Here is a 22926-nt window from a genome sequence, read left to right as displayed (position 1 = left end):
TTCAAAATGTTTGACTGCAAGATCACTGCCCTTTTTAGGATCAGTGTGAAATTAAGTAGGTTTACAGTATCACTTCTTATCCAACAAACTGTAAATTTATTAGTAAATTTTTAAAGGGGGTATTTTAGATTTTTTTAATCAAAAGGCTGCATTTATACATTATACTAATAAATAAAAATTACTATGTTTTCACCAAAAAAAAGTCAAGAAGGAAAATAAGCTTCTCTAAAATTTGATTGATGGATTCATAGCATTAAGAGATGAGAGTTTTGAGGTCATCTAGGCCACCTTTTAGAATTGAACAAACAGGCTCAGAGTAGCAAAGTAGTAAAGTTTAAAAATAGAGTCAGCATCAGAACTCAAAATCTGTAATCAGGTCCTTGGACTACAATTCCAGACCTTTTTCTAACTTCCATACTGCCTATCAATTAGAATGTATTTCAAATATTTTATCAGTTTAGTCAACTAATTATTGTTGCTGTTCAGTTGTGTCCAACTCTTATGACCCCTCTGGGAGGTTTTCAGCAAAAATATTGAAGTGATTTGCCATTTCCTTCTTTACCTCATTTTACAGATTAGAAAACTGAGGCAACCGGTTAAATAGCTTGCCTAGGGTGACACATCTAGCAAAAAGTCTGAGGCCAAATTTGAACCCAAGAAAAATGAGTCTTGCTGTCTCCATCTCTGGCATTCTATTCCCTATGCCACAATTATTTATTAAATTTCTACTGTGTGCCTATCACTGTGCTAGGCTCTGGGAATACAAATATACTGAGTGAAACAATCCTATTAGCTAAAAATTTAACATTAGAACAGGGGAGACAACAGAATTTTTTTAATCCTTTCAAAAATTTGCTTTCATATACTTATTATTCTAGTCATTTGCATAACACCAGAGAAAAAGGAAGTTCTTTTATTATTTAGTTTTACAAATAGAAAACTGAGGCATAAAGACACTTAAGCAAGCATTTGTTCCAGTTTACTTTTTGGTTAGTGACCTAACCAATAACAAAATCTATTCTCAGGTCATTGCTATTCTTACTAGAGTATATTCACTGCCTCTCCCTTAAGCGTTAACTATCTCACTTTGAAAAAATATGCTTGAGTTTTTAGCACTCTTCAAGAGAACAAACTTATGTTAAAAACAACAACAACAACAATAACAACAACCTTAAAAGCCAAATTACTTCATTTCAAAATTCTTCTTTAAGGCTATGCACTACACATATCCATTCACTCTAGCAAATTTACTTAGCTCATTTGACCTGAGTGAATAGTTACACTCACCAATGCCTCCCAATGTTTAAGTACTGCTCTAAATAGCCCATTCTTCTGAGATGGATTTTTACAGGTTGGTATATTTTTTTAAAAGGCAAATTGGACTAGACTTTCTATCCCTAATATTCTATGGATTCTAAAAGGGACCATGGCTTCATCTTTACTAAAGATGAGAGAAATTCTCAGCTCAACCACGATGAGCCTATGGATCCCATGACCCAGGGAGGCTTCATGCTTCACTCTCCATACTCAGGTCTGTACCAACAAACTACAGCTGTTAGCAGTTGAAGATAGGTCCCAGGGGAAGCTATAATAAACATGACCCAAACATCTGTTATCTCCAGAGGAGCAAGAATAGCAAAGAAGGATGGAAAACTACAGCTACATTCCTACTAGTAGAGATATGACAATCCATTATGGAAACGGATCCATTTGCTGGTAGGCATATATAGCTGGAAATTGTCCAGCGGGACCTGGACAATTGGAGGAAATATTTAGGGCCGTTCAAAGCAAAAAGTATTAACTGCTTCTTTCTATAAACAGAATCATATTGAAATGGGAAACTCATCTGCTATCCTTCTCCATATAGATTATTTAAAGTCAAATTTCTGAAAGCCTGAGTATCCTGTATCTTTGCCTGGGTCTTATGTGGCATATTAGGGAACAGACTCTGGTATCTCCTTGGAGAATCTTCCAAATATCAGAAACTCTAGATTTTCTGCCTGACAGTGGAAGGACACAAGACTGAGAGACTGAGTCCAGGAGCATACATTTTCGAACAATAAGACACTTACCCTTAATTTCCATCTGTCAGGTGGAGATAAGACTACTCCAAATACTTATTTCAGGGAGTTATAGATAAGGAAAAGTTTTTGTGAATTTAAAGTTTTTAAAAATTAGAAACATTATGTAGCAGTCTTAGATTTGTTTTGAAATTATAGGTTAAGATGGAGACAGATGACTATTTGTTGTGTTTTAGTAACTTAAATATTTGTACTGCTAATAAGCTTCTTCCTAATTCTATTTACATTTCAGTTTCAGTCTCCATATTTCCTAGTAACTGGACTGGGCTGATTAGTTCATGAGAGGATAAACGCTTTGCATATAATTTTTCATTAATTAGCACAATCTGCTATATTCAACAAAGTAATTCTATTAAGTTTTACAGCAATTTAAAAATAAATTTCATTGCAGCTATAGCCAGTTAGCCAAAAGTGTCTTTTTCTTTCCTCAGCTAATTTACCACATAACCCATCCACAGAAAAACTCTAACATACTTTCCCCAGGATTTGTCTTAGAAGATGCCGCATTATTATTTATTTATTATTAATAATGCTCTATTTTGGCCAATCATTAGTAAAGGATAAACATAGAGGATATGTAAAATTCCAATTGTGATTAGCAGATCCTCAACCTCAGTCCTACCCCAAGCACTAGTTCTGTAACTGAAAACTGAGCTCAAAAGCCTGTAGATGGCAGTAAAAGCTGGGCTGGGAGACAAAATTAAATAGTTTTACTTAAATACTGACATAACTCTGATCTGGCAACAAAAATTTCCTCTTCTGCTCCTTTAACAGTTTTCCAAAAGAGTTAATACAAATCAAACTGAAACGCTCTTTAAAACATAAATCAAATTGTGACTTTAGAGAAAGTTTTTTTTCTTTTCTCTTTAAAGGGCTATGAAAAAGCCTCGTCTATAAGGGGTATATTAAGCTCTGGTGGTGCTAGATCTGCATCTGTCTGTTTACTTTATCGGATGCCTGGACCCAAAGAAAGCATGACAGCACGGGGACCAGATTTGCTACTAGGAACTTCCTGGTGGGCACCCTTTCCACAACTTAGAGAATTGTGTGTGTCAGTGTATCGGACTGGTAGCTCCCGGCTCCAAGTGAGGCCACAGCCAGATCCAATGGGATATTTTAACAAAATAAAAATATAGCAGAATATACACGTTAATATGTGGTTTTCTAAGTCAATGTGGACAACGTGATCCTTTGCCAATGCTGATTTAGAGGACTAAAGTTAATATCCAGGCATAGTCACAGGGACAGACGATGTGAGAGAGGATCCATGAATCTAGATTGTTCTGGCTTTTCACTCTACTCACTATGGAAGAAAAGGAAGATTTTGACTAAAAACTGAAACTGAGTCTTCTGTACCTAAATGTTATACATTTGGGCATTACAAATGTACTTTCAGCTCCACAGATCAGAGGTTCCCATACTAAAATGTTTAAAACTGATGTGACTGATGCAAAAGGAAAGATGGGATTCTTCAAGTGTGAAGTTCTTGGAGGCCTTGGCCTACATAAAATTCTTCAATTTTATATGAAACACTCGGCCATCCACAAATTTGTCTCCTTTGCACCCCAGAGCTCTAATCTCTATAATCTCACAAACTTCGTCAGATTGTTCCTTTACGGTGCCAACTTTTTTTTGCCATCTACCCTATAAAACGTTTCAGTTTCCTGGGGATTTGCCAACTACTTCATCACCCACTTAAAATTACACTAGGATAGATGGTACTTACCGAGGCTCAATCTCTAAACTAAGTACAGTGAGCAGCACTCATAAAATGTTATACCGTTAAAACTGCCATCGCAGAAAAGAGCAACAAAACTTCTGACTCCGAGCAATACTCTCAAACCTGCCTTCAGTTTCCTCCTCTCCCCGGAGCAGCCGGCGCCCTTCCACTCCAGCCCTCGGAGGACCAGGCGCTGACAGGCGCCTCTGAGCCCGTTCCCAACCCAGGTATTTTACACAATTCCAACCCTCACCAGAAACGCGGATCTTCTTGGCAAAGCTGAGGGGTGGCTTTTCCCTTATCTCCAAACCAGCCAGTTCGAGTTAACAGGCCAGAGCAAGAGGGGTCACAGGAGGAAAGGCAACAACTACACTTCTTGACGTGCAACCCGGGACAAATGCAATCTCTCACACACAATCTTAAAACACAAAAGCAACAAGACAAAGTTCTCACTTCATCCGCATTATTCAGAGGCCTTTCTATAGCCAAAGAAAGGAAACATTTTCTCTCCTCCCCCCCAAAAGGAAATCAAGAAGTCCAGTTTTTCACTTCCTTTTTGTTTTTTAAAAGTACTAAATATATCTCAACAGCACCCAACAAGTATTCTGATATGTGCGTGTATGTAGGTATATGTACACACACACGCATATGAAAGCTTTCTAGGGATCGGTTTCCTCTTCTGCAAACGGAGAAGTGCCAGTGGTTTCCAGCTCTGATCACAACGGCTCCATCATCTCTCTGACTGACTGACTCCGTGCAGAGGAAACCTTTTTGTTCTACTTGAGGTCGGGGCCTACTTCAGCACTTGAAGCTTAACCTCCCTAAGGGTCAAGTTTCAGCATCTGTAAAATGGCTACTTACTCCTGGGACTTGTGTCTAGGATTAAATGAAATTTAAAAATGAGCTTCAGGGAAGTTCACAGGGCGTCTGAAGTTCTAGTTTTAAGATCCACCTGCGATTCATCTTCTTGTTACTGCGCCAAGGACAGGGAAACATTTTAGCGCAAAAACGGCTACTTCAAGGGGGCTCCCATGCAATCGAGGCAATGGCGCCCAAGGTTCCGGTAATCTAAGAAATGGGCTGAATTATAACTACCGAGTTTAGCCGCCCGAGGGCAGGCACTGCGTCTCGCCAGAGGGAACCTCTCCTCCAGCAGCCTCGCACGGCTTTGCACACGGCCTTCAGTAAATAAAAGCTTTTTGAGTGACTGGCACAGAACCCTTCTAGAGGGAAGCCAACGAAAGCAACGACGGTCAGAAGGGGGGCGTTAAATGTGCGTCTTTCCAGGACGCCGGCTGAGAAATCCGACCGTGCTCTGGGGGAAAGTATTTGCCCACTTCCCAGCCTCACTCTCCACCTAGAGAACCTCAGTCTTGGGGAGCCTTTGGAAAAGCGCAGAGCGGGAATTCCCGAGTGCCCGAGCGCCGAAGCTCCGCCTCTTTTCCGGGAAACTTCCAAACGAATCCCCGGGAAGGGAAAGCCCGGCAGCAGTGCGCGCGCCCAGAGAAGCTCGCGCAGTCGCGCGGGGGCCGGGGCCGGGCTTGGGAGTGGGGGGGGGGGAGGGAGAGATAGGATAGATCCAAACCCTAGCACTCGTGCTCCCGCTTCCCCGCCCGCTCTTCCCTCTCCTCCCCACCCCGGCCACGTGGGTGGAGGCCAGGACTGCTTCGGTCTTTTACCTGGTGCAACGAGCACCCACTGATCGCAGTGAACTTCGGCCGGCCTTTTCTTGTGAGAGAGCATGTCAGTCACCTTCTCCCCGGGAGACTCAAGCTCATTTACAGCCCGGCGCTCTCTCCCCGACACTAGAGGCACTTATTAGCCTTCGGTTTGATCCGGCGGGCCTGGATACCGGGCTAGGTCAGCGGATCCCAGAAATAAACCGAATGCAATCGAAAAATGGCGGGAGAAAGGATCTATTCCGGTGTCCCTCCCCCCCCGCGGGGCGGGGCCATAGTTGGAGGCGGAGCGGGGCGGGAGGAGGAGAGCGGCTTGGTTACTTCTCGTTTTAGGCGCGAACCGGGCGGAGAATGTGATTTTCATGATTTTGTAACTATGGTACTTCTTTTGGGCGCCAAGCTAAGGGAAGAGTTGTAGAGCTGCAGCTCCACGGAAAACAAAAAGGCCGGAAGGAGCCGCTACTACACCCCTTCCCTTTGGCAAAGGTGGTAGAGGCCAAGCTCGAGCTCCGGGCGGAGGGAGCGTGCTCCGCCGGGCCCGGAAGCCGCGCGGCAGCCTGCTGCTCCGCTAGCTGAGCCCCAGGCTCCTTAACGAGGGGAGCAAGGTGGCAATGAGCGAGCAAGCCAGCCCGGGCCGGCAGCTGGCGCCCGCCAGGAGCTAAGTCAAGTTCCGGGGTCACTTGGAGAAGGCGGGCAAACCTCGGGGTGCTGCGGTTCTGAGTCCGTGGTTTTCCGAACCCCTTGTTTGGGAGCCTAAGAGTTTGGGTCCTCACCGTCCGCAGTACGCGTATATGGGGGCGTTTAGTGACCCCGTAGATAGAGCCTCTGGCCTGGAATTAGCAGACCCGAGTTCAAATGTGACTTCATATACTTAACTATTTATTCTTATCCAGCCTGAATCACTGAATGAGTGTTGCCTCTGCCTAATTGAGACTGGATAAGGATCTAAAAGCCCTCGGGCTGCCATTGCGTCCGGAGCCATCATCGCCCTCCTCCGGATCTGTACTACTCGCTGCTGGGGGAGAAAAGTGAGGTGGTGGCCCTGTCCAGGCCGGCGTCATTCCACTCCAGCTCATGAAAACCCCACCGGGTCAGGAAGAGTCTGATAACTGGGTGGCACACTGTACATCCTGACATGCACACATACATATGTATATATGCACACGGACGCGTGGGTATGAAGGTTTTATACCCTTAAGCAAGAGTTCTCAACCTGGGGTCCATGAACTTTGTGTGTGTGCTGTATGGATACGTGTTTATGTGTACACACATATATTTTATGTTACATATATACAGATTATGTTTGAGTTCTTCAGTCCTGTGAACTTTAAAAACGTATATAGTTATATATTTGTGTATATGTGTAGGTATATATAAAATACATTTGTGTATGCAGTTATAGTTCTCTATATTAACTTCTTCGGAACTGATTTTCTTTGTAACCCCCAACAAATATTCCGAGAAGGGGTCCACAGGCTTCACCAGATTTACTAATATTTTGCTTTGTTTTTGAGACTAGACCTCCAAGAAAAAAAAAGAAAACTTTCACCTGCTTTGTTTCTTTGTTTCACCTGGGGTTGTTTGCCCTTTCTTGGGCATCCTGAGGCTTTCTGCCAGGGGGGAACATTACATTGATACTAGATTTAGTCATGGGTTTTGGAGCTCAGAACTCCTGAACTCAATTGACCTTGGGTTTCCCTTAGGAGCAGAGATTACAAGACTTTTCACTAGCTTCAGAAAAAAAAAAAAAGTTCTGAAGTTCCTAGAATCAATTTAATTCGGTTCAAAAGGCATTTGTTAAGCACCTACTAAGGACAGAACACATTACTAAAAACAAAAGCAGTTTCTGAGCCATGTGCACAATTGGTTAATTTCTCAAGGCCTGGGAAGTGCAGAAGAGGAAGTTTCTTTGGGAAAAGTCAGTTAAACTTGTGAGCTTCAGTGTCCTACTTCCCCTCACAGTACTGTGAGACAAGCAGTTTGAAATAACTGCTAAATGAAAGACTGGCACATAGGTCCTCTTTGGAAGGGAAAATAAAAGAATCAGTAAAGTTGGTTTTATCATGTACTCAAAAGCAAAAAGAATTATCTCCGCTCTGGACACCTACTCATTCCACTGTGCAATACTCATGATGAGCGTAAGTAAAAAGACCACTGAAAATAATTGTGATTTTCATGCCAACATCTGTTTCAGAAGATGAAAAGATAGAAGAGGTCTGGAAAACAGGACAAGAGCCTCCAAACTCAATTTTTAATCTTATATACACTGTTATCACTGGAAAGGGAAAATCGTGTGTGTGTGTGTGTGTGTGTGTGTGTGTGTGTGTGTGTGTGTGTGTGTGTGTGTGTGTGTGTGTGTGTGTGTGTGTATAGCTCAAGTTTGAGAAGTAAAAGAGACCAATGACTTAGAGATTACTCAGAATCTTCATGCCTCGGTAAGAGTGTGGGCATAAATCTCATTAGCCTTATCCAAACCTTAAATGACTGTACTTGCTTGTAGAAAAACCAGGAATTCATCAGAAGTAATGCAAAAAGATATGACCTTGACTCCTGGTCAAAGAACTGCTTTGTACTCTTCCCAGCCCCCTCATTTAAATGGACAAATAAAAAATATTCAGAAGTAAGCCTTGAACACTGAAGCTGTTTTGTAATTATTGGGGAAAAGATCATTGTATGAATTATTCCCTGGTCTACAAAGTTGGAAATTAAAGAAATTTATTGGTTAGTCACAATAAGCTAGGAGATAAATGACAAAGAACATTTGATCTTTTACCAGGTAAAAGGTTGGGGAAGAGAGGCTAATTCTGAGGGCAAAGGCTTGCTTTACAAGGTCCTTGTTCTATTTGCTTGGACCCGGCAGATTTGGAGGAGAGTTGTCCTCCATGATTGTCTTCTCTGTTAGTGCTTTGGAACTTGTGCTGTCTATGTATATCTACTTTCTTGTTGATGCTGTATTTATGGGATTGTATGTTCCAGGTTTAGAAGAGAGATATTTCTTAATAGAACACATTGGCAGGGAATATAGATGAACAGAGTACCAAAAAAAAAAAAAAGCCTATAAATCAAGTATCCAAATGTTGAATGCCTATAAGATTTTTTGATAAATGTGATCACAATTATTTTGTCTAATGATCCTCTGATTACTAATATTAAGGATGTCTATAACAAGGATATATATATATATATACATATATTATATATATTTATATGTATATCATGTAGAATTTCCTATGCTGCATCCAAATTGAAAGAAATTCCTTTAGATGGTGAGGCCCTCCTCCTTACTTAAGACATTATAGGAAATGCCCAATAAAAACTGTGATTATTCAAAAGAGATCCAACTAACTAACCATCTATATACCAAAAATAATTGAATGGAACATGTCTGTTACCGAATGATCCAAGGTGTTGGGTGGCCAGTCCATTGAGGTAAAATACCAGTACATATATTTGGGGGTAGGCAAATATGCTGTCGATGGGAAGTAATTTGGACCCGAACTAAACAGGAGGAAGATATTTGAGTAGATTGTAATTGGGAAGTTGTAAAGTACATTTAATAATCCCCAAATGCTCCTTGCACAGAACCAATATGTAAATGTTCTCTGAACAATGATGCATGGATAAAAATCTTGGAACACCAGTCTCTGAGCAATCCAAGCTGTGGGTTTTCAAAAAAGCAATAGAGAGTTGCTTGATGGATTATAAATGAAGTAGGACCAACAGAAAAATATACTCAAGTACAACAATGTGAATAAAGAAATCACTGATGGAAAGCCAAACTCTCACTAACAGTATGACTAATAGATGTCCTAAAAGACAAATGAAGAAACATACATCTTTCCTTACAGTAAGAAAGTGGGGATCTAGTGAAGCAGAATGTTGTATATATTGCCAGACATGGTCAATCAATTGAATGTTTGATGTCATTGTTTTTCTTTGTCACAAGGGAGGATTTAATCTGGAAAAGACATAGAAAATATATATCTCATACCTTATTCCTAGAGCTCACTATGTTGTAACAGAAGAATACTCTAAAAACACTTTTTTTTTTTTTTTAATGAGATCAATGCCCAATAATTAAAAAGGTATCTTTGATCAAAATTACAGAATCTTCTACCATCATCCTTTTCCATCTACTGTTTCTGAGGAATCCAAGTTTCATACATTCCTTTGTTTTTATACTTTCCCCCTTTCCTGTCATTGCAAGCAGAAGTGAGATGAGCTGCTGGATCCTTTGAGAGCCTGAGAAACACCCAGAAGGAGCATGAGAAATCTAAGATTGTGAATACTCCCAAGAGACCTGCCCTGCAGAGAGCAATTGACTTCAGCCAGTCAGTTGCCCTTATTGTAATAAAAACATTTGTAAAATTTCATTTTGACATTTCTAGTTGTCTTGAAGGGTAGGCGTTTGTTGCAACCCTAGTCAGTAGTCATAACAGCAGGCATCTCTGCTAAGGCTCTGGATGTAGGCAGCTTTTGTTGTTTTTTTTTTAAACAAAACTCATTCCAGTGTATTTCTGTATCATCACAAAAATAATCATTAGTTTAAAAAAAAGCAGCTGGAGCTGATTTTAATCAAAGAAATGATTATAACCAATATCAAGAAAGTTGGCTTTAATTTCCCCCCCAATAAAAAGTAGATCCTTCCATTCCCTATCTTTAGGAAGGTCTTTGTATGAATTGGAAAGCATACAGATAGATTCAGGCAGAAAGGATTGTGGAGAGCTTTGAGGCAATGCCACCAGAGGATTAATTGAAGGCAGTAGGGATGTTTAGCCTGGAAAGGAGAAGACCTGGAGGGGACATAGTAGCTGTCCTCAAATGTTTGAAGGGCTGTCAAGTAGGGGAAGGATTAGACTTGTTCTTCTTGGCCCCAGAAGTTAAAGCTAAAAGCAACAACTTGTGGGTGCATATTCGTACCTTCTTTATAATCCAACTAAACATATTAAGAAATAGATATTTCTTCAGCCTAAAATATTTTCCAGACTTTTCTCTTTAGGAAAGTATGTAGAAGGTCAGAAAAAAAAAAAAAAATAAGGTCTGAAGACAAAGGAATAAGAGTGCTAACCAAATTTGGAACAGAAAGCATTTTTGTCTAGTTAAGAAGTTTCCTTCTGACTAGATTGACTGGTGCTAAAACCCACCTGAGGGCAGTGTGTGTCCTATTTTCTAATAAAACGGGATTAGGGTGGAAGCTCTTTCAATCAAGGTGGGGAGAGGGGAGAAAGGGTCTAAGAAAGATTTGATTAGTTTCAGAAGAGTTTTGAGTGATAATTGTTCTATTAGCTGGAGTAGGATGTTAGTCCCAAATTATACATTAACATTCTATGCCATTTCTTTGTTTAGGAGACCAATAAGTGCTATCTCAAATTGTCTCATGGGAGAAAGCTGCCCAGAGGTGTGGGATGCCTATGTCAGTTTGGATATTTTTCTCTCTAAACTCAAAAAGTTTGTGTAACAAAGACTGTCCTGGCCCCTGCTGCCTAAAGATCAAGGTATGTTCCATTTCAACTCTTCAGGACTCTGTGACCACTTAAAAGGGTGGGGTGGGGTGGGGGAAATCTAATCTCTGTCATTAGCTCAAGCTCCCAGTTCCATTTAATCATTTAGTCAGATTAATACTTCAGAAGTATAATAAGAACAAGTATGCAATCCCTACCCACAAATATATAGGGAAATAATTTGCTTCCTCTCTCATATATGAATAACACTTCAGTATCTGGGAAGAGGAGAGGGATTCAATTCACAGTTTAACTCCGTAATTACATATAGCATAGTCTCACTAAATTCCAACTGTAACCTTTAATGAACTCAAGTTCTAGCACCCTAGCTTCTCAGAGCTTCTCTGATGAGCTGGCAATAGCCTCCAGGAAGAATCCTCATTGCTCAAGCTTATGGTTCTGAGGACTCTACTTCCTGTGTCTAGTACCAAAAAGGACAAACACTACAATATTAAACTCCAAACTGTTTCTTAGAGGCTGTGGAGTCTAACAGGAGGCAGGAAATAGCCTCTCCCCATTACCCTCCACTTAGATTAGTTCTTGGTTCCCATTTTATAGGTGTACAAGCCCTTCGCTCTCCTAGGTAGCTGGAAAAAGAGGGTGAGATTTTCCCATTGTAATAGTTTCAGTGATGTAACTGACTTCGGCTACGTGACCAATGGAAAAGGCTGCTCCCATCCATGTGGTGGAGGCAGAAAACCAGACCTCTGCCATTGTTAAAAAGAAAGGTCTTTGTTCAGGTTCACTCTTGATTAAAGAGGCAACATTCAGGACAAATTATTAAAAGTACATGGAAAGCAACATATTGATCACATTGATAGGCTGATGTCTATAGAGATCAACAAGGGTTTCAAGACTGAACCAGTTTTTATTGGTAACTCCTGAAACAAGATAAAGACAATTCAGATAGGTCCACATCAGCAAAAAGGGATGGGCCATTGCATCTTCTTTCCTCCTCAAGGTATCAGGTATGTGACAACTACCAGGTACAAATAGGTAGGGAGTGATTTGGTGCAGGTTATACAAAGCTACATGCTGGACAATACCAAATCCTTCATGGACTGACAAGTAGATCTGGGAACAATGGGTCACTGAGTCAATATAACTTTCAATTGTATCTTTCACATAGGTGCCTCTATCTTAAATCTATACACATATTGAAATCCTAGTATGCACAGATTTAGAACAATTGTACTATACATTAATTTTTAAAAAGTGTTTCTGACACTTGTGCCTAAAACAGTATATTGCTAATATATTTTTCTTCAACTAGCTTAATGAAGTGAATTTTAAAAAGCACACTAATCATTTGAGAAGAAGCACGTAAGTGAATCTCCAATTTGTCTTTGAGGAGTGAGGAAATACTAGCAACTTTACTATCCCTAGTCAGAAATTTTCTAGGAGAATTTTTAAGTGCCTGAAGTAGTAGATGTTCACTTTCTAGGGGCATGGGAGTTGGGGAGGGGGGAACCAACCCAGGAACTAGAGATAAAAGCAGGCCAGAATCAAATAACCTTTCCTTGTCCTTAATGGTGATCAAAGCAGAAAGAACATGAACTAAGATTAGGAAAATGTTTTTTCTCTTTTACAAGTCATTAAAAGCATATGTGAGTACTTCTTTCAGAAAAAGAAAGAGAACCTGTTTTTACATTCACAGAAGAGACAAACAAATGTTAGAGGTTCAGGGGCAGCTTACATAACAGAATCTACAAAATGGAGAGTAGGAGAATAGGAAAAGGTTCATTTGTCATTTTAATTGAACTCAATTGATGGGTTACTTAGTTGGTTGTTGCCCTTGTTTTCAAAGAGAACCAAAATAACATTACTATGTTAGTAGTAATGATTGTACAAGTACAAGCTTGGAATGTTCTGCCACAGGTCAGACACAAATAGTGTTTAATTACTTTTAACAAATGTTTATTAAATTTATATTATGCAGGGCACTGCACTGAGAGAGATGAAGTTTATATAAGGCAAGATCTCTGCCCTTTTAGATCTTTCAGTCTTGTAAGGGTATATGACACATAGAAGAATAGCAAATATAAAATTATACATTAAAATGTATGAGTGGCATAAACACATTAAATGGAGTCTAAGTGGGAAAAGGTCATGGAGAGGGTGCTTGTTTTAATCTAAAGAGCATTTAAAGGCTCTGGGATTTATTCTTCCAGCCTCAACTCCACAGGCAGGATGAGTCCCCCCAAGCAAGGCTTCTTTTCCCCTCATACTTCTAGGAATAACTCTAAAGTTCTCTTTGAACCCACATCTCAGTGTATTCCCCCAAATTCAATGCCAGTGATTAGTATAGAATCAATTAGTTCAATCCAATATCACTTGACCAAGTGATATTTCACTAATATGCAATTGATATTAATTAGCTTTTATAAAGTAATATTTGCTGAGAAGACAGCAAAAACAAAAATTCAAATATATCCCTCCTCTTTTATTTATTTTTTATGTTTATTTTTTGGGGCAAGCAAAATTGTGAGAAGGTAAAATTTATTTCAGATATCCTGGAGTTTACCTTTTGACTTTATCCTTGATATCTCAGGACTGTTCAGCTACTACAGATAATACTCTTTTTTTTTTTTTTTAATTTTTTATTAAAGCTTTTTATTTTCTGTTAGGATTCTTACAAGGTGCTAAGTCACTGGAATGAATAGATACAATAATTATCTAAATCAGTATGATTGATCTGATCCTACAAGGAGATGTTATGGGTCAGAACTTGAGACAAGGTAATGTACTTAGTTCATACTTTTAAAGTTCATACCTTTAAAGGAGTTCACTCATTGGTTCACACATTAGACTTCACACCTTTACAGAGCTATATAAGGAGGAAAGGAAAAGCCTGCTCTTAAGACTTTGGGAGATTCACAACTAGCATTGACTTCCAGGAGATTCACAAAGCAGAAACCCACAAGCCCACGCTCTGGGAGGAAGATTCAAGATTCATTCCCATTTCCACTGTTGTGCTGGCTGGAGAGATTCGGACAAGAGCTCTGGGGAACCAAGGAAAGAGGAAGGCCTCCAGAAAACTAGCCTAGCCCCAAGTGAAGGAGATAAGATTTGGAAAGAGACAGTAAAGGACTTTAACTCGTGGCTGGATTTGGGATTATTGAACTGAACTAAAACTAAGGCTGCCTCCAGAAGCTCCCCAAGAAATCTGCTCCAAGAGAATGATTACAATTTAGGGAACAGAACATCACAATTTCCAAAACATATGCATGGTTAATTTTTCAGCATTGATCCTTGCGTAGTCTTGTGTTCTAAATTTTCACCCTCCTTCCCCCCACCCTAACCCCTAGATGGCAAGTAATCCAATATATGTTATGCATCTTAAAATATATGTTAAATCCTATATATATATATATATATATATATTTGTACAATTATCTTGCTGCAAAAGAAAGATCAGATCAAAAAAGAAAGAAAATGGATAAGAAAGCAAAATGCAAACAAATATCAAAAAGAATAAGAATGTTATGGTGATCCATACTCAGTTCCCACAGTCCTCTCTCTGGGACTCCTGATCATTTCTTATAGAACAATAGTATTCCAATGCATTCATATGTAATAACTTATTCAGCCATTCTCCAACTGATGGGCATCCATTCAGTTTCCAGTTCTTTATCACTACAAAAAGCACTGCCACAAACATTTTTGTACATGTGGGTCTCTCCTCTTTTAAAGAGGAACATAGTCTCTCCTCTCTTTCACCTTGGTCCCTTGGGAATATGGGTTCAAACTTAAAGTGACTGCTACAAGCATTCCTCCCCAAATTTACTTCCAGTGCAGCGTGCAATGAATGAGCAAGTTGCTCCTTTGCTTGTAATACATGGTAATTTGGCTGCTGGCTTGATGTACTGCTATGCAGGGTTCAATTGGTCAGTATTCCAGGCTTTTTTCTTTATAGGCTTGGCTACTGGACCTCTGGTGGTGGTTCTAACCTGCTGAATCCCAGAAATTTGTGATCTATTTCATCTTCAATCATAAGACTGAATCTTACCTCTAATCTTAAGAGTCAGAAAGAAGAAACACAACTTGGGACTGAAGAAAAAGCTGTGGTATTTGTTCAGTGATGCATGTGCGTTGGCCTTAGGCAGAGAGAGAAGGATAGCTTATAGCAGCTGCTTCTACACTGGTGCTGCCTGTTTTCATCCAGAGGCTTATAACAATTCTTCAATTATTCCATAAAAAATTCAGAGGGGTTACTCCAGAGAAGTATTTTTGGGCACTCTCAGTTCCTGCTCAGTAGCCAATTAAAAAGCTTTATTTTCCACACGATAAAGGGACAGAAAATGGTCACAAAATAATCGTGTATGCTCTGAATCAGGGACAGAGTTTCCGTTATGTTATTATAAATTTCTAGAGGCAAGCTTCCCAGGCATACATGTGGGTTGGCACTAGGCATAGTAGATTATACGTGCCTGAAGGAAAGACCAAGACTCTCTAGGGGAGTCTATCATTAATACTACTTCTCTTTTCACCTATAGTCTAGTATAAATATGCTCCAAATTATTGATGCCCTTTCTAAAGGACATTGCTCTGCTCTGGTCAGTCCACAGTGAGATTATCAATTCCTGAATTTGTTGAACAAGTTGATATAAAAATCTAAACATCAGTAAATTATAAGCTAATGAGAGATTATATCATCATATTCCATTTCTACTGGATGTTGAAGGAAAAAAGGTTATTGAGGAATAATGGCCACGACATGGTCCAGAATGAGGAACAAGGCTTAAATGTTACAGAAAAGATGAGAATTAGATCATAATTATTCATGTTGCTAAGGTACTTTAAAAATAACAACCAATAGCCTAACATAGCTCCTACTTTGTGCCAGGCCCTTGACAATTATTAAATCATTTGATTCTCATAAAAACACTGAGCTATTATTATCCCCATTTTATATTTGAGGAAACTGAGGTCAAGTAACTTCCCTATAGTTACTCAGCTACTAAATGTCTGAATCTGGATTTAGATTGAGTTCTTTTGACTACATCAAAATGATCTCTAAGAACTCTTTCAGCTCTCAAGTGCCATGATTCTATTTTCCCTTTAGCCTAAATTATTTGGATTGGCTGTTTCCCTTGGTCAAATAAGCCAGATATTTTGTTCCACTTTATGCTGAATAGACAAACTCAAGGTTGCTGGGGATAGGGGCAGACTGGTGTGGTGGTAATGTTTTTATTCCTCTGTATTCACTTTACTGTTTTATTCCTTTTAAGTTCCAGGATTTACATCAGAAGGTAGAGGTTTTGCCCAAAATAATTTTGCCACAGTAAGAGAACTGTCATGTGAAAGCCCTTGCCCATTTACTCATAGCTGACACAACAGACTCAGACTAAGTAAAAAGCACAGACTTCTCAGGATTTTAGTAATTTAAAGCCTACTCTCTTCCACTTGTCTTTTTGTGGTCTTTGGCAACTATGCAGCACTTACGAGTGTGTTTATTTTGCACTAATTTTAAACATGTCATTTCCCAACAGGCATGGATTCTTTTATATATAAATTTCTATTTTATTTCTTGCTGTTGATGCTATTCTTTTCCAAACATACTTAGGCATCGATTTTCATTTATTCTTTCCTGATAGCTTTTCACCAATAATATCTATTTTTAATAATCTTTAAGGAGTCCAGTAGACACAGCATAATAGAAGGGAATCCTTGGGGTCTGTAAGACTAGCGTTGAAGTACTACTTTTGTCATATAAGATATTGGGTCAATCTTTCAGTCTCCCAAACAACTTTCAATGACCCTATGTTAAGAATATGTTACAGATTTGCATTTGTAGAGGAAGTTTTCACACCTGTGTCTAAAACATAGCTATTGGTAGTAGATTTCCCTCTCCTATACAGGGCAATTGGCCATTAATTGGTGGAAATACCAGTCCCTTTCTCCAGGGAGATTGCTTCCCAGGCTCATGACTAGAGGCTAAGTAGGGGAAAGGCTGTGCTAGAAGCAAAATCAGTGAGTTTGCAGGAGGCTGCTACTCCCTGATCTTTGGGACCTAATTGTTTGATAATTGTCAACAATGGCATTAAGTGGTGTCAAAAATAGTGGGCCTCTTGTTCACAGTGAAGGAGGGACCTTCCTTGAGGTAAAAAGACCAATTGAGAAACTATTTTAACTGTCTAAGGAAGAGATGATGGGGACCTAATTTAGTGTAGGAGCCTGTAAGTGAAGAAAAAGAGATGGATTGGTAGAATCACACTTGACAATATGATGGTTTGGGATGGAGAAAGATGAAGGGGAGGATATTACATGTTATTATATTATTAATTGATATTACAAACCTGGGGGACTGAAAGAATGGTAGTAACCTCAACAGAAATAGGGGTCTTAAATTGCTTAACCATGCCTGCACAGCTTTTGTATAGACTTAGAACATAAACTCAAGTCCTTCTGATATCAAGCCTCCCCAACTTCTCCAAGTTATACAATAATTAAATAGTTTTACTTTCAAGTAAACTTAAGAGTAAATAAACTTAAACTAAAATATTCCTTAGTGTTTAATAAATATGTTAGAGTTGGGAAGAAGGCCTGAGAACTATTTTCAAAAACTCTTTCCCCCTATTCATCTCTTCTCCACTCCCCAGTTCCTTCAAATGACCCTTCAGAAAGTCTGAACTCAGGGACCTCTTTTTAGTGTCTTTTTTCCAGACATTCTCTATCCGTTCATTGCCTTTTCTAAAAAGATGCACCTTGAATTAGATAGTGTACTTTAGATCTAGTGTATTTCTTATCTGTTCCTGGGGACCAAGATTAGTCATTACATTTAATTAGAATTTTTATGCCTTTAGTTAGTTTCACTTACATTATTATGATCATGATATCTATTGTTCTCTCCATTTTGTTTATTTCATTCAGTACCAGTTTATGTAACTCTTCATGTATTTCTCTCCTTAAATATTATTATTATTTTTTACTGTGTGATAATACTTCATTAATACATAAGCCACCTTTTGTTTGGCTATTATCCAATTGATTGCCATATACTTTATCTCTTAATTCTTCTTGCTAATTTGGTGCTAAACTCTGCTTTTTCTTTTGCTCAAAGAAAACAAATATAATTCTTCACTGAATTGTCTTGGGGTAAAAAATCATTCAACCTGGGTATTTTGAATCTGTGAAGCAACATATTTTCAGTTTTTCCTGATTCCCTGAATTAAAAAAAAATCTAATGAATCTACTCCAATGACTTAGGTGAGGAAGATTCTAAAATGTTATGCATCTGATACTTCTGTGACCTGGTACCCTTTTTTAGAACCTATATTTTAGTGCTGATTCATATCATAGATATTAATCATCCCAATGTAAGAAATACTAAACAAAAGTGATGTTAACTTACTTAATCATTCCTGCCTGTGCTTTTAAGTCTGAAAAACTGGTTTGAGAGAATTCAGACTTTCTATTCAGGAACTAGCTTTAATGCCATCTTTTTGTTGTTACTATTTCCTGCTCTTCCCTTTGGCAATGTCCAGATAAGAAAATGTCTCAGTGACCCAGCCCAAACCTAGAGAATTGATTTCCTATCTCCAGGTACTAAATGATAAATTGGCCAGATAAATTCTTCCTTTTCTTGGTTCTCTTTATTATCTCAATCAATTATTTTTCAAAAAAAAATTATTATTTTTTGTTTATATTGTAGTCCAATATATTTTATTTTATATATTTAAAAACATCATTTACAAAAGGAATCTATAGAAATTATCAGATTTTTTAAAGTATCCATGACAGGAAAATTAAAGAACTCCTGAATTAGAGGCTGACTTATTGTCCTCTGTAGAAAGAGTTAATTAAATATGTGATCAGCATCATAGGAGGATTATGTTGTTAAAATACAGATTTGAAATCATTGTCATCTGAAAAATGCTATCTACCCTCAGAGAAAGAACTGGTGGAGTTGGAATGTAAATCTAAACAAACATTTTCTAAACTTTATTTTTCTTGTTTTTGTTTTTTTTCCTTACAGTATGATTAATATGGAAATATGTTTTGAATAACCATACAGGTATAACATATATAAAATTGTTTGCCTTTTTAATGAGAGCATGGAAGGAGGGAAGTAAAAAGAGTATTTAGAACTCAAAATTAAAAAAAAAATAAAGGTTAACATTGTTTTCGTATGCAATTGGGAAAAATTGAAAAATCATCAAGAATGAAGTCCCCAAAGACTTTAGGGAACAGTTTATCAAAGAACCAATATCTATGCTAAAAACTACAATAGCTTAAACATAGATAAGAGAATCTCTCTCTCTCTCTCTCTCTCTCTCTCTCTCTCTCTCTCTCTCTCTCTCTCTCTCTCTCTCTCTCTCTCTCTCTCTCTCTCTCTCTCAATGCCTTCAATTTCTTTATTTTCAGTTCAAACAAGAGGCACATTCTAAAAAAATTAGTATCAAAGCCACCAGGCAAATCAAGAATGAGCCCCTTTTTTAAACTTTATCAAGAACATCATACCAAAGATGAAGAATTGGCAATGAAGCATCCCTCTCAGTAGAGTTGGGAAAAAAACCAAACAGATTAAGAGAAAGATTTTAAATTGATTTAGAATGTGAAAGGGTAGCATTAAGCTTAAAGACAGCAGCACTTATTCTACAGCTTTGGCAATAATTGACTAAAAAGTGACCAGCTTAAAGTCTGAAACAGATTCTTTATCATTTGCCTTTTGGATAGGAATAGTCAAAGCCTGTTTCTATTTATTTAAAACCTGGCTTAGGTTCAAGGAAAGATTAAAAAATATGAGTGGGAATTGGTTCAGCAATTCTGCCTGTAGTAAAACACTGAAGTTGAAGTAGGAACCCAGGGTCGAATTTATGTTCAGATTTATTTAGAATATATTTACTATCTGGGAATAAGGATGCACTTGTTTGGAGCAAAAGAAAAAGTGAAAAGATTTCTTTTTTACTTATTCTGAATTTAAATCTATTTGTAATATGTTACAAACAATATGTATAGGTTTGGATGTGGCTAAAGAAATATGGTAAACCATGACAAAGGCAACCTTGCTGTTTTTTTTTTGTTTTGTTTTGTTTTGTTTTTGTTTTGTTTTTTGTTTTTTAAAGACTAGTCTTTCAAGCTAGAAAGGTAGAATATTCTTACGCTATTTGTTTTTGTAAGATTTTTATTAATGACTTTTGTTTTCATGGTTGCTTGATTTTCCTTTTTTATCCTTACTTTCCCACACCCTGAGAAGTATTCTTTATATGCAAGCATTTTTCTGATGTTATTTCTAATGTCATAGAGACCTGATCCAGTGTTGAAGCTGCAAAGAGATGACGAGTCAAATTATACTCATCCAGCTTTGCTCATGAAGCCCCTCTGACACCCATGCTGAAATTGAAGCTTAACAAAACATATTGGAAAAGCACTTTTGTGAATCTGCTACCACCCCTGCTAGGAAGGATTTTTTTTTTTCTAATGCTACTGAATAATAATCAAAATCTTCATAAATAAGAGCTACTTAATATATAATCCTTTCATGTTCTAAGGCTTTCCAAAGGATCGTGGTACATTTTCCCTGTAGATCTCAGAAACCATGAAGAACTTTTTCAGGTGAAAATAGCAATGTTTCTTTTTAATAGCTGAAGAAATGAACAGAGAAATAAAGTGCCCCCTTGCCACAGTGGTGGAGCTTGGAAGGATTTCAAGTTCTGGCTTTCATTCCTGCCAGGATTTTATCTACTAAGCAATACTGTTCCAGGAAAGAATATAGCAGTACCCATCATTTTTTAGTACTTTTATGACTTTTCTCTTAATTTTCATGTACTTGGCCCTACCTGTTCCTGACAATTTCCTGCTCTGCTTTATATTTTATTTTTAACTTTAGATAAATGAACAAGCTGGGCAAAGAGAATGTGCTTTGACCATTTGCTTAGGTACTATACTAGGGCTATGTTTATTCATCAGGGATTCTTTCTTCCCATGTTCTGTGAGCCCCCTTTGCAATGATCTTTAGATGTTAGTGGAATTGCTGTGTGTGAATCAGCCACATGGGAACACAGAGCTTCTCACTGCTAAATTCAAAGGGAGTCCTACATCTTAGCTCTAACTAGAGCTTAAAGCAACATATGAAATGTGCCCTAGAAGAAGAAAAAAAAAATCAATGAGCTGATTCAAAAGCAACCAGAAGAATGTGATATAAAACAGATATTAATCAGAAATGAGTTACAACTTGGAATCAACTCATTATTGATTTGGATAGGTCACTATCAGTTGGAGTTGAATTCATTTTGTTTTTCTACTTCAAAAACTTAGATTCTAACTTTTCAGTCTAACAGGAAGGATAAAAACAGAAGAATTATATGAAAATCTTAAGGATTCACATGTATAAAACAAGAAATATGTAGCTTTCATTACTTTTCACTTTGGTTTTATTTAATTTATTCGTTTCTGTTTTTTCCTTGTTTCTCTCTTGTTTGTGTATTTAATACTTGTGTAGTACCCTTTCCTCAGGGCCATTTTCCACTCTATAATCTGGTTTTGTGTTCCAAGAAAGTGGCTAAACATCACCTTACAAGGTTTGAGGGATAACCTAATGAGAGACTGGAGTTTCCTGTACTGTAGTTTATAAGACTCTGCATTGAAACATTCACAATTAATGATAATGCCAAACAACCTTAATTTTCCCATAAGATATTTAAGCAAATATAGTAAGAGCAATACATGTAAAACATTTCCCCTCAAAATCAGTTGTGCACTTTATTTCTGTATACTCAAAAACCCTGGGAAAAAGTGGGCTCAAAATTAAAATAAGAAAAGTAGCGAGTCATATATGGAGGGAATACATGTGGCAATGGAAGAATGTATAACTCCTTGGTCCAGGAAGTTTTTTCTTCCTCCATATACTCCTCATGAATTTACCCTTTAGATATAGCTCTTTACTAGATTACATAGGTCATAGTCTCCACTATGGAGGAGATAGAAAGATTAATAAAATACACACTCTTGTTAAAAATTTAATTAGCAAGGGAGGAAGCAGGAGACAAAAGTATGTAAAGAATTATGATAGAAGGAAAATTGAAACAGGGGCCAAGGAATAATCCAGGCAAAGGGTTCTGACACATTTAAAATACAGATCACTTCCATTTGAGACAAAGATAACTGAGTGATTTCAAGAAAAACTTCATTGAGAAGGCAACCATCATTTGTTCCTTGAAGGAAAGGATGAACATCAATAGATGGAGTATGGGGGAAAGTAACTTCCAGGCATGGGGAAATGCACAGAAAGAAGACTTTGAGCAAAAGTTAAGACTATATGTATATATATTTATATTTATAAAATTTGGGAGATTATTTGTCAATTATAGTTATGGTGGGAATTCGGGTAGGGCATGGGTTGGACTAAATGACTATTGAGGTCTGAAAAACCCCAGCATTTGTGATTCTAGCTAGAAGTAGAGCATATGAAGGGACAATAGTGATGTGTTTAGGGCAAAGATGGTAAGTTCAGCTTTAGACATAATGGGTTTAAGGTCTTGGAGGGACATTTAGGTGAGCTATCTAGCAGGTAGCAGGAAACATGCGTAAAGCTCTAAAAAGTTGTTGAAAGTGGATATATATGTGTGTGTGTGTGTGTGTGTGTGTATTATACTTTCAACTATATATATGTATGTAATGTATTTGAGAGACTTTTTAATGTAGTTGATAATTTAAACTATAAAAGTGAATTAGATCAACAAAGAAGAGAGTTTAAAGTAAAAGGAGACCAGAAAGAATGTACAGTCAGTTAAAGAATGGAATGGAATGTAAGGTAGGATCAGTAGCATGAGAATATAATGTAATAGAGTCAAGAGAAGAGAGATTAAGAAGGTGGAGTGGTCAATAACCCTAAATAATATTGACAGATCAGAAATTCTGAGTATGGGGGGGCTGTGAATCATGGAAGTTTTTGATAAGGAGTTCATAGTGATACTGGACATTAAATTCAAATAGGTATTTAG

General features: G+C 37.9%; 1 protein-coding gene across 5 annotated transcripts in view; it reads right to left on the bottom strand.

Annotated features, from left to right (window-relative positions):
- RNASEH2B (ribonuclease H2 subunit B) overlaps positions 1-22926 on the bottom strand; it is a 168577-nt gene that overhangs the window by 81299 nt on the left and 64352 nt on the right. For 3 of the 5 annotated variants that reach the window (XR_012488451.1, XR_012488452.1, XM_074304777.1), the window contains exon 1: positions 5481-5734. The exons of 1 other annotated variant lie outside the window; for it this stretch is intronic. Coding sequence is in view for 2 of the 4 variants with exons in the window: in XM_074304777.1 (XP_074160878.1) it covers positions 5481-5544 (64 nt within the window). In the remaining 2 variants the exon portion in view is untranslated. Of the gene's footprint in view, positions 1-5480; positions 5735-22926 lie in introns of those variants that run through there. One more of the 5 variants, XM_074304775.1, reaches the window with a different exon arrangement.

This window comes from Sminthopsis crassicaudata, chromosome 3 (genome assembly GCF_048593235.1).
Source record: "Sminthopsis crassicaudata isolate SCR6 chromosome 3, ASM4859323v1, whole genome shotgun sequence".
NCBI lineage: Eukaryota > Metazoa > Chordata > Mammalia > Dasyuromorphia > Dasyuridae > Sminthopsis > Sminthopsis crassicaudata.
This window is presented reverse-complemented; position numbering and strand designations above follow the sequence as displayed.